The sequence below is a fragment of the Kwoniella dejecticola genome, chromosome 10 (assembly GCF_000512565.2).
Source record: "Kwoniella dejecticola CBS 10117 chromosome 10, complete sequence".
Lineage (NCBI taxonomy): Eukaryota > Fungi > Basidiomycota > Tremellomycetes > Tremellales > Cryptococcaceae > Kwoniella > Kwoniella dejecticola.
In genome coordinates this window covers 153155-168935 of record NC_089310.1, presented here as the reverse complement: position 1 = coordinate 168935, position 15781 = coordinate 153155, and the positions used below count along the sequence as shown (strand labels likewise).

The window sequence follows — 15781 nt, the reverse complement described above, 5'->3', positions numbered from 1 at the left end:
CTCGCTGGTGACCCCCAATAGCAAGACACATTTTCCAGACCAGACACGCACCATCTTACTATTTGCCATTGCCGCTGGCCCCCTTTGAGCTAGAGCTAGAGCTATTATGGCTATTCCACTCTTTCCACAGCCCATCCAAACTCCTCAGTATCATGTTATTCGGTAGACTAGCAATGATCTCGTTCACACTTTCATTCAACTTGTCTTTCTCCTTCTGCTGTGTCGACAATTTCTCTTCCTCGTCTGTCGCACTCGTACTCGTACTCGTGAGCGCCATCTTCTCAATCAGATCCGTGGTCAGGCGGTACATAGCCAAGACAGCTAACGAGACATGCGTCTGATTATTCGTATACGGCGAATCCTTCCTGATCGCTATCGTCTGATTGAATGAGGTGAACGAAGATGGGTTCGAGGAGTATATGGGATTCCTATCTCCCCTCGTCAATCTCAGGAGGATCTCAAGCGTATCTAAGGGGTTATCAAGAAGAGAAGCGATAAATTGATTTCTGGTCGAGGTCGTACCGTACGATGAAGTCGATTGCCAATTCTCCAAAATCGATTGCAAGGTAGGTGGAGGATCAGGATCCATAACTTCTAATTTGCCCTTCCAGCCTGCCGTTCCGAAACCGTCGCCTGCTTCTTCGTCTTTCTCTATTCGACGAGAACCGAATTGCTCGTATAGCCAATTATCAGCCGAGTTGTTGCGGCACCATTTCGGTTCTGAGAGGGGATTCTTCTTGTTTAGATGAACGACCAATACTAGTCCTTCATTCTCAATGGCACCAGAGCGAGCATTCACTTCTTCATTTTCGCTTTTGTTCTCGTTGTCTAATTCTGCCTTGATGGAAGAGGATGAGGTCGAGAATCGGTGGAAGGGAGGTATAGATTTGCCTTCTTCGTTTGGAGTTGTATAATCAGGTTCGACGAAGAAGGAAGATATAGTCGCCGAAGTAAGGGTTATATATCGCTGATCAGCCGAATCGTAGCTTTCAACCTATACATCGTTGAGATTGCGTCAGCTCCAAACGTCCCACCTGAAGTAGGTCCATAGCAAGGTGAACAAATATATTCAGACTTACCAGTATTCCCTTAGGTAGTCCCGCTTCCCCTTCTGCTGTGAGATGCTTGAAACAAACCTCAATCTTGCCTTCTGCCCTCCAAATCTTGACCTTCTCCACTACATCCGAATCAATGCAGATTCTTCGGGACGACTTCTCGTATAAAATAGATAATCGATTCGTGCTAGGCACAGACTTCGGAGCGGTAGGTACCGTACTTGTCGGCGGCGCGGTTTCACCAACAACGGTAGATTGATAATCTGTGATGGCATTGCTATGCCTTCTTGACATGACGGTAGCCGATCCTTCCGCCTGGTATTCCGAGTCTACGGTATTTGTCGTTATCGTTTCAACAGCAGGGGTTTCAATCGACTGAGCTACAACTTCGTCGGCAATTTGCTCGAGTTGTTCAGAGGTGTCGGTCGATTCTGCAGGTTGGTCGGGTCCGGTCGAAGCTTGCTGCTCGATCGACTCGGCTTGAGCGAATTCAGCTTCAGCCGGTACATCTTGAGCGGCGTCCACGGCCTCAGCTGCGGCAGGACCATCGAGAGGTGTAGGTTCCGAAGATGGAATAGCCTCTTCGGCCGTGATCGCTAAGCCTGAATCAGTGATCATCGACACATCGGCGAACTCTTCCAAATTCTCAGACTGCCCATGATTCTGCTCAGCTGACGGCTCAGGTTGGGCTGCAGGATCTTGCGATTCCAAACTCGGTTCGATGAAGTCAGACTCGGCAGCAGTCGGCTGAGCAACGCCAACAATCTCAGAGTTCTCAAGAACCGGTCCAATGACTTCCGGTAATTGTTCACCCTCAATGTTTGTCTGACCCTCATCAACGATCTCCGGATGTTCTTCAGCGACAGTCTCAGCACCCTCCTCTTGGACTTGAGCTCCCTCCCCTGCGATTACCTCCTCCTTGATCGCAGGCTCCACCTGAGCCTCAGCCTCAGCCTCATGTTCCACCTCTTCACCTGCTCTGCTAGGTGCAACGCTCGATGACTCTCGACCTCGCTTGCGCCTAGCAGATTTGGGGATCCGATCCAGCTCAGGCGGACTATCGAAGTATATCCTGAACCGATTCTGATTGGACTGGAACATGTTCGCCGATGTTGATGAGGACGATTCAGGCAGCGAAACAGGGTGATTGGGTTTGTTGTGTGTCAAGAGGTAAGACGAGTTCCGCTTCTTCGCAGCTGTCTCTTCTTCTATCACGCATCAAAACCGAACAAAGAGGAGTCACTCAGAAGTCAGATATAGCTCACTCAGATTTGGTCCGCTCGAAATCAGGGAGAAGAAAGAAATGCCAAACACACCAGAATCAGGAGACTTCGCTTTCCTCTTTTCCCCCCTCTTTTCCTTCTCCTCCACGGCTTCAATCCCGTTCTCAGTCACCTCTGAGACCCCACCATTTCCATTCACTTCGGAGCTTTCTACTTTGACCTCCTCACCTGAACCATTGATTTCTTCTTTGGTAGTCTCCTGAAGGGTTTCCGTACTTCCAGATTCCTCTGTGATCTCTTGCTTGGCGTCTACAAGATCTTCGACCTTGTTCTCATTTTCTCCAGGCACGGGCACCGAGATATCGTCAACTTGGGTATTCGCTTCTACTTCCGGTTTCACTTCTTCCTCTCCCTCGTCATCACCTCCCATCTTGCCCCAACTCCAGCCTAGACCTCTGACTTCGATCCCGACAATCCTGAAGTCCGTCATAGTCGTCCGCAGCTCTTCCTTTCTCTTCTCTTTTTTGGGCGTTTGGGTGTGTGTATGTGTATGGGCATGAACATCCTTCTTAACGGGAGCAGGGGGTAACGAACTTCTCCCGACTCTCATTCCACTCGGACCTCTGGGCGCACCGACAACTCCGACAGATCCTCCTCGTGCACCTCTTCCAGCCAGTCCACCTCTCAGGGATCCTCCTCTGCCTAAGCCAATTCCAAAGGGAGGTGGCCCTCCGCCGCCGAGATGAATAGGGGGTCTCGAAGGGGGAATCGGCGCACCACCTCTTCCAGTACTCCCACTCATTCCTCCACGAGAAGCCACTGTCACACCGGCATTACCAAATCCAGGCTGTCCACCGTTCACGCCCGCCGTTCCTGCATTGAACGCCGCAGGCGCTGACGGTGGTCGGATATTAGGTGTAGGGGAGTTTTGTGATTGTGATTGCATTTGCATTTGCATAGGTCCATTGGGCGGTCTAATTCCTCCTGGTCCATCAAATCTCGGTCTTTTCGCAGGCGGGAAACCCCCGCCTACCGGAGTTGATATAGGCGGTCTCGGTGGTCGGTGTTGATTCAGTGGGGGGCGATAGGGCGAATGTTGGGCAGGTCCGGTTGGTCGAAAAGGTTGATTGTTTCCAGCTGGTCCAGCGAAAGGTGGTTGCTGTTGAGGTTGTTGGGGATACACGGGACCAGATTGCTGGGGATAAGGTTGAGCGACAGGCTGTTGTTGAACAGGCGGAGGTCGACCGTAGCCTCCTTGAGGTTGTTGAGGGGGCATCGGTTGCTGTTGTTGCGGTTGCTGAGCACCCCAATTATAATTTGGCTGTTGCTGTTGCTGTTGCTGTTGAGCAAACGGCGGTCGACCTTGAGCTTGTATAGGCTGTTGCGGCTGAGGTGTGGAGTACCCAGCTGTTGGATTCGGACTGTATACTTGAGACTGTTGGCCGTATGCTCCGGGCTGCTGATACCCCAAAGAAGGTTGACTGGTTGTGGTTGCGTACGCTTGGGTGTTTGGTGGAGGGCGAAAAGGTTGACTTGGACCAGCTTGCTGACCAAGAGCAGGTTGATAGCCTGCATGTTGAGCTCCACCACCGTATCCATAATTGGCATATGGGTTGGGTGTACCTTGAGCTGCTTGAACAGGTGTAGCAGGCTGAGGAGCAGCGGAATAGCTTGCTGCAGCTGGATTAACACCTTGAGCCTATGTTTCGAGATCAGCTGGACCGCTACGTGATAGTAGAGAAAAGGAACCAGCTGACCTGATAGTATGCTGCCCAAGCTGCTGCATGAGCAGCTTGGTCCACTTGACCTTGAGGGTATTGCTGTTGCTGCATTTGAGGAGGTGGTCCGGCGGGTAAAGGAGGAGCGGGTCCGGGCCCAGGTCCGTTATTCTGCATATACGGCTTGGTCGGTAGTCCCGTTGGGCCTCTCTTGTTCATCCTGAACGTTGAACTGGGATAGTTGTAAATGACTATCGGTATTCGTTTCTTACGGAGATCCAGAAGACAGAGTGAAGGAATTGAGTTGGAATTGACGAATCAAGGAAAAACTCAATTTCCATCTTCGCGCATCAACCGTCAAAATTGGTCACGTGGTTGATTAGTAAGTCCATCGTAGTGCAGCTGGCAGATGCATTAGAGATTGTGTGTAATTCTGATTAGAAAAGGGAACGTCGATTTCAGGGTAAAATAGAGTAGTGAGTAGTGATGAAGCATTTCAAAATCGCAATACTCGTCCTCTCAGAAGCTCGACAATATCCATTCATTAATCATAATCTCACATCAACCTTGATACCTGTGTTTAAAGCTCACTCATCCCGAATAACAGCAAGACAGGATGCCTCCAAAACCGACGAATACATTACCATTGCCCTATGCGCAGGTGCAACAGCCAGCAAGGAGGGAGCAGAGGCAGCCTATGCGGTCAGTGTCCTCTTTCTCGATTCAAGCTTCTGTGCTGACGCTGAACCTTGACTGACATATTCACATCCGATAGAACATCGAAGCTGGGTACAAGTATGTGATGTTTGAGCTCAGAGAACTCCGGCGATAACGCTGACATACCTCACCTATTATAGAGCTCAAGGTCCTGCCCACACAGCCGGAAACGCCTACTATACCTGAAGAAGACGAAGATGACGATAACGATAGGGGTTTGTCCAATCGAGACGAAGGCGAAGGTGTAGAGGTGAGCTATCGGAACGATTTGCAGACATCGTTTGGAAGCTCATATCAGTGCCGTCCGCAGTTCTACACGCCGTTATCGCAAATACCTAAGGGTACCGCTCGAAGAGATGCTCAGCGATTGACTAAAAGTGAGAAAGCGAAATTACCTAGAGTCACAGCCTATTGTACTGCTGCGTGAGCACAACGTCCCGGTTCTGCGCCTCTTATAGATGGCGATTCACCCAAGGAGGAAGCTGACCTGCATATTTCAGAACGTACAATCTACCAGCAATGCAAGCGTACCTCTCTGCTCGTCCAGCATCATACCGCACGCATCCCCGAATATTCGATACTGAATGCCTTCATACACCCTATCTCCCACCTCCGACCTCATCTTCCTCAAATTTCCGCTCACCTCACCTGAAACCTGTCCAAGCTGCAAATCACGTTCCAGAGGCCGATCTTCTAAATCTTGGTGGTAACAACCATACCAATGACAACTATCCGAAGAGACCTGCTTCACCTTCCAGAAGCAATTCCGGCGAAGTCAAGAGGAGAACGGGGTTCACGAAAAGACCTGGGCCATCAAGCATAAGACGAAAGAGCTCGAAGGATGTGAATGACGAGGGGTACGAGATCGGTAATGGGAAAGAGAATGGTAATGATAGTGAGAGGGACGACGATGATGATTTCGAGGAAGAAGAATGGGTGCCCGATGTGTTTTTGTTCGAATATGGAACAGTAGTGATTTGGGGTATGACTGAAAAAGAGGAAAAGAGGTTCTTGAGTAGTATGTAAGTAGAGCACACCAATTCGTCTCATCTCTCATGCTGATCGGGTAGAACTACCTGCTGATTCGATTTGGTGTCGATATTAGCAAGAAATTCGAGATTGAGAGACTGTCGACTGAGGATGTAGAGATGGAAGATCTGAATTTCTATTATGCAGACTATTCTCGGTTAGTTGGTATCCTACCTCGTGCCAGGAGTTTGCAACTGACTATCATTATATCGCTACAGAATATATAACGATGTGATAACACTCCGAAAGGGTTCCTCATACATGTAAGTCTGGGTCCGTCCTCGCGGGTGTCTAATTTTGTCGCTGAAACGCGTGATGCTTCGCAGGACGAAATTGTCGCTGTCTCACGCATTATCGCAATCGGTCAAGATTTCTCTCTTCGAAGAATTGATCACTTCGACCATTGAGCAGACGAAGGATATACCTAAATCCTTGAGCGAGACGGGTAAAATTGGGGTAAGCTAATCGCTTCACTTATACACCGGCGCGAACAAGATAATTGACAGCATCGTGGCATGCTTATGCTCTTGCCATATACATAGCTGCCCCGAAGTGAGATTATGAAGCAAATCGGCAACCTGTTCATTTTGAGGATAAATATAAATTTAGTAGGGTCGATTTTGGACTCGCCGGAGTTTTTCTGGTATGTCCACCGTCAACGTCACCTCCTCATTTTCTTCCGGGCTGTCGGGGTCAAACGTAGTTCTGTCTCGGAGAGGGGTCTAAATGGATGGGTGACATTATGGCTGACTTGTCGACGCCCAACTCAATAGGACTTTCCCAGATCTCGAACCACTATACGGGGCTGCTCGATCATATCTCGAAATTGGCCAACGAGTGGATCTCCTGAATGCTCGTGTAGACGTAAGTCAGCCGCAATGTCGCGATATACGTCAGGTGTAGCGTTAGCCGAAGCTATCTGCTGATCTCGATGTGTTATAGGTTTTACAAGACATGCTGAAGTTGCTTAAGGAAAGTGTTAATTCAAGTCACGGAGAACGATTGGAAGGTATTGTCATCATACTCATGTGAGTGTCCTTCATTATCATTATCACAGATCCAAGGTAGCTAATGATCTGCTCTGTGTCATGCATATCCTTCTGTGATATGTAGCGGTATCGAGATTGTTTTGGGTATAATTACGATTTTAGTGGATTTATCGCTCACCTAGTTCATTCGTTGTACACGTCCATGTACTCTGCTATCTTGATATAATCATAGACGCTTCTCCTCTTACGCTTACCAGCCTCCATACTTTTTAACGACTCTTGATAGATGCACGACCCCAGTTTCCGACATGTATCAGTCTAACACCACGCTCCCATGCTGCACTATGCCCTTTATGTCACATTACTCATTGACCACAATCTCAGTGTCCTATTGAAGTCATGGAAGACTGAAAATGCGATGTATGCAATGTATGCTGCATACGCAGTATATCCGTACAAACAGTAAGTATACCCCTAAAATAATATACCATACAATCCTCTAATCTCTACCAATGCTCGTCATTGTACCTAATACCTGAACTGTCATATATCCTTTCGACTAAGCCTTTCCAGCTTGCCTCGCCATCGCTCCGATATAGTTCAAAGCACTTCCATACCTCAACCACTCTATCTGATCCTTCGATAGCGTATGTCTGGTCTCCACCACCATCTTCTCTCCAGTCGGCTTCGTCACTTCTAGCAGCACAACATCCGTCGTCGACGTACCATCCATCACTTTCTCCAGCCCTTTAGTCTGTACTACATCATGCGCCGAGATCTTGCTGTAGTCCGCTTTGTTGAGGAACCACAGTGGTAATATACCCTGTTTCTTCAGATTCGTTTCGTGAATTCGGGCAAAAGATCTAGCCACAATCATCGCTCCTCCATAAAACCTCGGTTGAAGGGCCGCGTGTTCCCTAGCTGATCCTTCTCCATAATTATCATCGACCACAAGCATCCACGGCTCGTTCTTCGCCTTGTAAGCCTTCATCGTGTTGGGTATCGTATCTTCCTTCCCCTCCAGATCGATCGCCTTGTTGATACTATCCGATTCATCGTTGACAGCAGTCATCAGAGTATTCTCACTGATATTACTCAAATGTCCTTTATATTTAAGCCAGGCGCCCGCAGCGGAGATATGATCGGTCGTGCATTTGCCCTTGACTCGCATGAGGCACCTCATAGAGGGGAGCTCTCCAGCACCGTTGGCGAAATTCGTGCCGAAGGGTTCGAGGATTTCGAGACGTGTCGAAGAGGGGGAGATGGCGATTTCGGTCTGGGGTTGCGGGACGGGGGAAGGACTGGGTGCGTAGGATAGGTCGCCTGCGGAATATCCGGTAGGCGGGAGTCGATCGCCTGAAGGAGGGGTGAATTTGAAAGGACCGTTAGGGGTAGAGATGGAGTCGGTGGTAGGGTTGAACTTTAAATCTCCTGAGAATGCCATCTGTCACACACAACCATGCGAAATCAGCAACCCAAATATACCATCGATCAATAGTGTACAGACCACTTACAGCAGTGACGATCTCTGGAGAAGCCAAAAAGTTCATGGTCTTCAAATTGCCATCGTTTCTAGCTTTGAAGTTTCGGTTAAAGGAAGTCAAAATAGCTATAATAACCGAACGAATTAGCTTCCTGTATTTTCAGTCGGATCGAGCCAACTCAACTTACCATTGTCTTCGCCCTTGTGCTCGTCCCTCTTCCACTGTCCGATACACGGCCCACAAGCGTTTGCCAACACGGTAGCACCCACAGATTCCAAGGTAGATTGTAACCCATCTTTCTCCACCGTAGCTCTGATCAACTCTGATCCAGGAGTCACCAAGAAAGGAACCTTGGACTTCAAGCCAGCAGCTTTAGCCTGTTCTGCTATGGAGGCCACCCGGGACATGTCCTCGTATGACGAGTTGGTACATGATCCAATCAACGCGGACGAGAGGGTAGTGGGGTATTTGTTGTCGTTGAGGAAAGAGGAGAAAGAAGATAAGGGTGTGGCGAGATCAGGGGTGAATGGACCGTTGAGATGAGGTTCAAGTTCGGAGAGGTTCTGTAATTGCAAGATAGATCAGTCAGCCGGGAGTCAGCAGCCGTATTGTACACAGTCGAGGCAATACATACGATTTCAATAACTTCATCGTACTCGGCTCCCTCATCCGCACTCAGGAAGCCCTTCTTGGCAGCGGCATCAGCAGCCTCCGCTACCGGACCTCGCCCAGTCGCATGCAAGTATTGTCGCATATTGTCGGAGTATGGGAATGTCGAGGTGGTAGCTCCTACTTCCGCACCCATATTGGCGATCGTCGCTAGACCAGTACACGATTGAGCCGGTACTCCAGGTCCGAAGTATTCTATTATTCGCCCAGTTCCTCCCTGTGCATCGAAAAAAGGGATTCAGCGTCAACCGAAAGCTAACTATGAGACAAATGGGAGATAGAGCGATGCTTTGAACAGTCCACTCACTCTGACAGTCAATTTACCAGCCAAGTGCAAAATCAGATCTTTCGGAGTAGCCCACCCTTGTAGTTGTCCAGTCAACTTCACTCCAGTGATCATCGGAGCCTTCAATTCCCAGGGAGTATCCGTTAAAGCATCGACGGCATCCGCACCTCCTACTCCGATAGCTAACATACCCAATCCACCGGCATTGGGCGTGTGCGAATCGGTACCCAGCATGAGCAGGCCCGGAGCAGCGTAATTCTCAAGGACGATCTGATGGATGATACCTGATCCAGGTCTCCAGAATTCGATACCGTATTTCTGGGCTGCGGACTCGAGAAAATCGAATACTTCTTTGTTCGTCTCGATGGAACGGGTCAAGTCGCTAGCGGCGCCGGTCTGGGCTTGGATGAGATGGTCGCAGTGGATCGAGGCGGGGACGGCGCAAGAGGGCAGTTTGCAGGTCATGAATTGGAGTAAAGCCATTTGGGCGGAAGCGTCCTGGTAATTTGAGGTAAGCTTGTGCACCTGTTCTAAGAAGATATTATTCCCCCAACCCGCCCCTTGCTTCCAGTAGAAGTACTCGCCCCCATCCCGCCCCTAGCTCTCAGTGTTATCACCTGCCCCCATCCCACCCCAAGCTTCCAGTAGATTCACCTGCCCCCATCCCACCCCTCACTGCCAGTAGATTCACTAGCCCCCATCCCACCCCTAGCTTCCGATGAGTGCACTAGCCCCCGTCCCACCCCTCACTGCCAGCAAGAGTACTAGCCCCCGTCCCACCCCTAGCTACCAGTAGAAGTACTAGCCCCCATCCCACCCCTAACTACCAATGAAAGCTCTCGCCCCCATCCCACCCCTAGCTACCGAAAGAAAGAACCAATAACCAACCCACCTGCATCGCAACCCTATCCGGCCTCAATTTCAAATACCTTTCCCCCCTTATCTTCCCTTTCCCTCTCAAACTCTCTTCTGGATTTCTCAGATGACTATACAATATCTTCTCTGCCAATGTCAATTTACTCTTTTTCGGTAATACATTTCTGACTTTCTCCAATGTCTCCAATAATCTCGGATAAGGAGGTGTTATCGAAGTACAATCTTTGATCGGTAATGTCGAGGGAGTCGCTAATCCCCTTTGCCCAAGTCTCGTTGTTTTCGCCAAGGTCAAGGATCGCCTCGAGGAGCTCGATAGTATTGCTGCTACCATATTGCCGCTTCCGCTTTCCCTTGATCAGATGAAGAGATAATCAGAGTGAGATGGGCGAGATGCAGGATAAGATAAGGATAGATACGCGCTTAACCAACGAAGCTATGATACCTGGCCCAACTTTTTTTTCGAAAAAACAAATCAGACGAGTCGGGATGTAGTTGTACGGTGAAAACACTTTTTTCTGGTTGGTGAGCATGCAAGATACAAAGTGAGGGGACTGTATTAATTGATCACGCTTTGATCGGTGGATTACACGTCTGGTGGAGGTCGATCAGGCGAAATCCAAAGTCAACGCGATTTGGCTGCAAAGGAAGATGAAAATAGCAAAGCCCAGTCAACTCATTGTCATTTGTGTCTGTGCGCCCATCACACTAAAATGAAACAAGAATCAGTGTCAAGCCAAGTGAAGCAATGTTGACACTGAAATTCGCTTCACTCTTCTCTTCCTTCTGTCTCTTCTCTTCTGACATGACATCCTGCTAAACAAAGGTGACCTGCGATACTCACTTCCAATCTCTACTTACGATTCACACTTGTGCCTGATCGTCTCGCTTTCTTTACTCATAGTAGTCACCCAAACAAGCACGAACATGTCTGACAATGGTGATGTGAGTCTCTGAGGAGACCCGCGAAGCATTATATTGTACTCGCTGACTTTGATCGAGCAGGATATCGGTGTGGGCTTCGAGGTGATTAAGCCACAGCTCCATGCGACACGATCAGTCATTAAGCTGATCCTCCCGGTGTACAGTCTGTTGATGAACTTCAATCTCACGTCAGCTACTCACTCGTTCCTCCTTGACCTATTACTTATTGCCACCCGTTCATCTCCCTTCCTCGATCACGTCAGCTCATGTCATCTTCTTTAGGGTATCAATGTGCAAGACATCTCAAAGCTCAAAGCCTCAGGTATCGTGACGGTGCTCGGAGTTGCCCAAACTACCAGAAGGCATCTTATGAAGATCAAGGTAAGATTCGAATGAGCTGACGAGACAATGAACGCGCTGACCATACCTTGCAGGGTCTGTCCGAGGTAAGCCGGCAGAACCTGATGTTAATATTTGTACTGATACAGCTGATAAACTTCACGCCCACAGGCAAAAGTGGAGAAGCTCAAGGTACGTTGGTAACAAAACCAATCACAAGGAAGATGCTGAACGCTCATGGTCAAAATAGGATGTGGTGGCAAAAATGCTTGTAAATTATTCGCTCTATCAACAATTCAACGAAATCCTCTGCTCATCTCTCCATTCCACTCGAACAGCCCCCTCCTTTCCAATCAGGAACTGAGATTGCCGAAAGAAGACAAAACGTAGTATATATCACTACTGGATCTCAATCTGTCAACGCGATGCTTGGAGGTGGGGTCCCTACTCAAAGCATCACTGAGGTATTTGGCGAGTACAGAACCGGCAAAGTGAGTAAGATGCATGACAACCTACCTGATGCAGGTGTTCGTTGATGCCTCTTTATCGCAGACCCAGCTGTGTCATACTCTCTGCGTGTCGACCCAGCTTCCGGAAGATCAAGGTGGAGCCAGTGGAAAGGTTGCTTATATTGACACTGAGTAAGCCGGGTTCAGAAATCTCCTTTTGTAATGATGAGCTGACGTGAGCCATGTCACAGAGGCACATTCAGGCCTGATCGAGTCAAGGCCGTCGCCGATAGATTCGGAGTTGATGCTGGTATGGCTCTTGACAATGTTCTGTGTGCCAGAGCTTGGAGCTCTGAGCAACAATGCGACCTTCTCATCGAACTCGCTGTGAGGTGAGTAGCCTGACATGTCGGCATCAGGGCTGTGAGCTGATATTGAGAGCCAGGTTCGTCGAAGATAGGACATACAAGCTCATCATTGTCGACAGTATCATGAATCTCTTTCGTAAGCTATGAGATCAACATCTAAAGGTCGCAGCTTATTTTGTCTCTTGGCAGGTCAAGACTATTCCGGCCGAGGTGAACTCTCGGAAAGACAGCAGGTAAGGAAAACATATTGTCTCGTCGCAAACCTTACAGGATCGCACTGAGAACGATGATTGCAGAAACTCAACCAATTCCTCGCACGACTCCAGAAGCTTGCTGAGGAATTCAATGTAGCGGTGATTCTGACGAACCAAGTACAAGCTGATCCCGGTGTGAGCTGAATCGACTGCTACTCTCACTCGTGCGAAGTGCTGACTTTCATCAACTCTGCTAGGCCGCTGCTATGTATGTGGTCAATGGGTCTGACAGCTGTTTTGTGGCGTGTGGCTGAGACAATGATGATCAGGTTTGCGGGTGCTTCTGCTAAGGCTGTTGGCGGTGAGTAGGTAGACAACGTAAAGGTCTGCTGTCGCTGAGTCTCATTGTTGGCTTCCAGGCCATATCCTTTCTCATGCGTGAGTGCTCCCTGCTTTGTCATGAGATCAAGGCTCAAATGTCGTAGTTCCGCTGTCCGAATCCAACTGAGAAAGGGTCGAGGAGACGAGAGAATCGCCAAACTGCAAGATTCTCCTGATATGCCTGAAGGAGAAGCTACTTACGTCCTCAAGTCTGGGTGAGCTTTGAGTTGACTGATTGTGTATAGCGCTGATGTAAGTTCATGGCCATCAGTGGATGGGAAGATCCGAGCTAGTCCCTTACCTACAGTAGTGGACCAACACTACGAGGTGCCAAATCGGGTGCCGTCTTCTTTTACCGCCCATTCGAGTGAACCGTTCTGCGAAACATTATAAACATCAAATCGCTAAGCATGATCGGTCAATCCGATTGGCGTATGTATGTATCAAACAAAATGTCAAATATCATCAATCGAGCTAGGGATTCTGCACTTTCTGTAAGATCTTGCTAAGAACGCTCGATGCGGCCTGCTTCCTCACAAATGGTACTAACGAGGCGGTGGAGAGACGAGATATCGAGTACGGGCTCCAAGTTTCACTCTTCCTTCAGCGCATCGCGATTTGCCAACTGCCTTTTCAAGCAATCGATATGCCATGCATTGCCCCTCAATGTATCGATCCCGCTAACTCTGCCAGTTGTACCAGTACCGGTAATTTTACCAATACAAGCCAAGACTGGGATACCATCTGGCGAAACATTCCTCGCGCTGATGAGAAATATCATCCCCACTTAAGGTTCAGGACAATCAACAGTGACAAATATATTGAATGTCCATTACAGTAACGTATGCGAGAAGCCAGATTTCCAGCTGGGCGTATGAGATCTCGATGCCCGTCCATATGACCTCACCATCAGTGAGACCTCACCAAAAACTAGCAGAGAGCAGACTGAGGAAAAACGACTTCTCGATGATTAATAAATACCTCAATGACGAAAGGCGAGTCTGTCAATTTGGCGTTACGGAATTTGCCACATGATCGGAATCGAAATATGAGCAAGGATTGCGATCATGGAGGATTCGATAGAGTTCTGTCTCTGGAGGTTGACAGAAACTTGAGAAATTTCTGGACATACAAACACATGCATGAGGCGGTGACTAGCAGCGAGACTGTCGCTTAGCACGTTCTTGAATGACGGGTTCTAGGCGCCACCTTTCTTTTATCGTATGTATCGTACAAGCACACCGCTGTACAAAAGTATTACATCATCGCTGCACTAGCAGTCGATTTGTGTGGTAGTCCAGTATATTTAATCTGTTTTCTTGAGATTCAAAGGTTTTGAGGACTCCGTTTGTTGAGACTTAAACTAAGTGCATGTCGCGAAGATAAACGTATTATACTGCGACCTTAACTTCCCATTTTCCGTGTGGGTAGGAAGTGGCGAGACGATGAGAGCATTCGCCGGTGTTGTCTTTGTTGCAGGGACTCGGTTAACTAGATAAAATTTTCATACTCGCGCTTTCCTTCTTTACTTCTCGCATGCAACATCGTTTACAACAGTCTTAGGGGTCGGCAGCTTCATGACTTCGCTTTTCCATGGTCTTCGGGTCTTCGTTGCGCCGTCGCGTGAATTGCAGGATAAATTTATGTATTCGGAACTCGTAGAAGATCGGAGCTCGCTGACGTTTGACGACGCAATTCGAAATTGTTTTCGAATCCAGCTGCGTCAATTCTCGGTTAGAAGACAAAAAGGTGCTTTGCTATGGATACGAACGAAGGTGTGAGCTGTATGTTATGTTGAGTGCACACCATCTATACTTGCAGTGGCGAGACCATATGCCTGTCGCCTTCGAAAGTCAATGAAAATGACTTGTCCATATGCTTCTTTGGTTTGTCATGGCGAAGAACCCAAGCAGGCCCTCATTCGCTTGCCTTCAGCTCAGCTTGATTGCTGGCATGTCTGTCCTTGTAGACTGCAAAATTCAGATAAAGCCTTCGGCGAGAAGCAAGAAAGGCGGTCTAAATTTACGGCCAATTCGACGGCCCGTCGGACATGATCATTGTTACTCCTGCCTTCCTAAGGTAGGGCGCAGAAAGAATCAGCTAGCAATGCTGATTGCGGTGCATTTGCCCAATCGCGTTCGAGCTTGATGCCCAGTGGCGAGGCATCATCGTACACATATAAAGGCTTGCCAAATCAAAATTGTTCAGCTTATGTCCCGCACAAACTGTATCAGTCTGCTTCACTGACTTCAACTTACGTCACCTTGATCGTATTCATCAATATACAATGTCATCTTACCCTGAGGGTACAGTCAGTGCAAATGGTTATTGGGTCATAAGAGGAGGCGGATGGGTATCTAGGTTTCCCAACACCATTCCTACACAAGCCCAGACTGCTCAGGCCCAGGCTTGGGCATCATCTGCCGCGCCCGCTGCTTCAACTACTTCGACCCAACGCGATCGATATGCAAATTGGGACAGTCCCGATAATCGACAGGCATCTTCTGGATGGCTCGCCCATTCAACCGGAGGATTCGTCACCTGGCAAGCAAGACCTATCCCGGACAATCGGGAAGACTTTGATCTCGATATCACCTTTCAAGCCAACCAATTTGGCGGCGTGACTCCTAAAACATTGAGACTTCAGCCGTCCAATCCTCGTGGTGTCAATAAGGAGTCTTGGCTCGCTGACAACGAGGAGAATGGGGCTTGGAACAACGCCACAGGTCAACAGGCATGGATCAATGAAGCCATGAATTTCCAGCTTCATCCGTCAGCGAACACGCAGAATGAAGTCGTGAGCAATATCAGAGATGCCATGAGACAATTCTGGAATGTTCAGAACGGCTACTCTCCTTGAGAAGCTTCGAGTGCATCGTTTGTGCTGGGCGAAAGGTCTCGGTCCCACAGTCATAAGTAGAGCAAAGTAGCGTTTTGCCCACCCCCCTTTCGTCATAATCAATGTTGAGTAGAGGTCGCGCCGCTTAGTAGTATGCATTCATCATGATGACGTTTCCGCTGGTCATAGCTCCTGTGTGCATTGGGGTGATAGCAGGTCTATTGTCATGACGTTTTGCGTAGTA

The 15781-nt window shown here is 48.7% G+C and overlaps 5 protein-coding genes across 5 annotated transcripts; 3 read left to right on the top strand and 2 right to left on the bottom strand.

Moving 5' to 3' along the window:
* Nucleotides 1-58: 58 nt before the first annotated feature.
* Nucleotides 59-4215, bottom strand: I303_107617 (uncharacterized protein; the record flags this gene model as incomplete). Its single annotated transcript, XM_065969623.1, has 4 exons — nt 59-994; nt 1080-2263; nt 2372-3977; nt 4036-4215. 4 exons carry the CDS (start codon nt 4213-4215, stop codon nt 59-61), a joined length of 3906 nt encoding a protein of 1301 aa, XP_065825695.1.
* Nucleotides 4216-4612: 397 nt separating this feature from the next.
* On the top strand, nt 4613-6913 carry I303_107616 (uncharacterized protein; the record flags this gene model as incomplete). Its single annotated transcript, XM_018410891.1, has 12 exons — nt 4613-4698; nt 4772-4791; nt 4854-4963; nt 5024-5136; nt 5214-5735; nt 5819-5899; nt 5961-6005; nt 6069-6198; nt 6285-6385; nt 6516-6606; nt 6685-6770; nt 6856-6913. 12 exons carry the CDS (start codon nt 4613-4615, stop codon nt 6911-6913), a joined length of 1443 nt encoding a protein of 480 aa, XP_018259559.1.
* A 377-nt stretch (nt 6914-7290) lies between these two features.
* I303_107615 (aconitate hydratase, mitochondrial) lies at nt 7291-10377 on the bottom strand (the record flags this gene model as incomplete). Its single annotated transcript, XM_018410890.1, has 6 exons — nt 7291-8175; nt 8246-8340; nt 8403-8778; nt 8850-9101; nt 9192-9668; nt 10063-10377. 6 exons carry the CDS (start codon nt 10375-10377, stop codon nt 7291-7293), a joined length of 2400 nt encoding a protein of 799 aa, XP_018259558.1.
* Nucleotides 10378-10970: 593 nt separating this feature from the next.
* I303_107614 (meiotic recombinase Dmc1) lies at nt 10971-12991 on the top strand (the record flags this gene model as incomplete). The annotated part of the gene is made up of 17 exons (XM_018410889.1): nt 10971-10988; nt 11049-11069; nt 11132-11155; nt 11250-11348; nt 11402-11413; nt 11478-11498; nt 11645-11797; nt 11859-11947; nt 12007-12147; nt 12201-12259; nt 12313-12356; nt 12420-12512; nt 12575-12585; nt 12647-12678; nt 12737-12755; nt 12803-12913; nt 12970-12991. The coding sequence occupies 17 exons, from the start codon at nt 10971-10973 to the stop codon at nt 12989-12991; spliced, it is 969 nt and encodes a 322-aa protein (XP_018259557.1).
* A 1994-nt stretch (nt 12992-14985) lies between these two features.
* Nucleotides 14986-15558, top strand: I303_107613 (uncharacterized protein; the record flags this gene model as incomplete). The annotated part of the gene is made up of 1 exon (XM_018410888.1): nt 14986-15558. The coding sequence occupies one exon, from the start codon at nt 14986-14988 to the stop codon at nt 15556-15558; it is 573 nt and encodes a 190-aa protein (XP_018259556.1).
* Between the last annotated feature and the right edge of the window lie 223 nt (nt 15559-15781).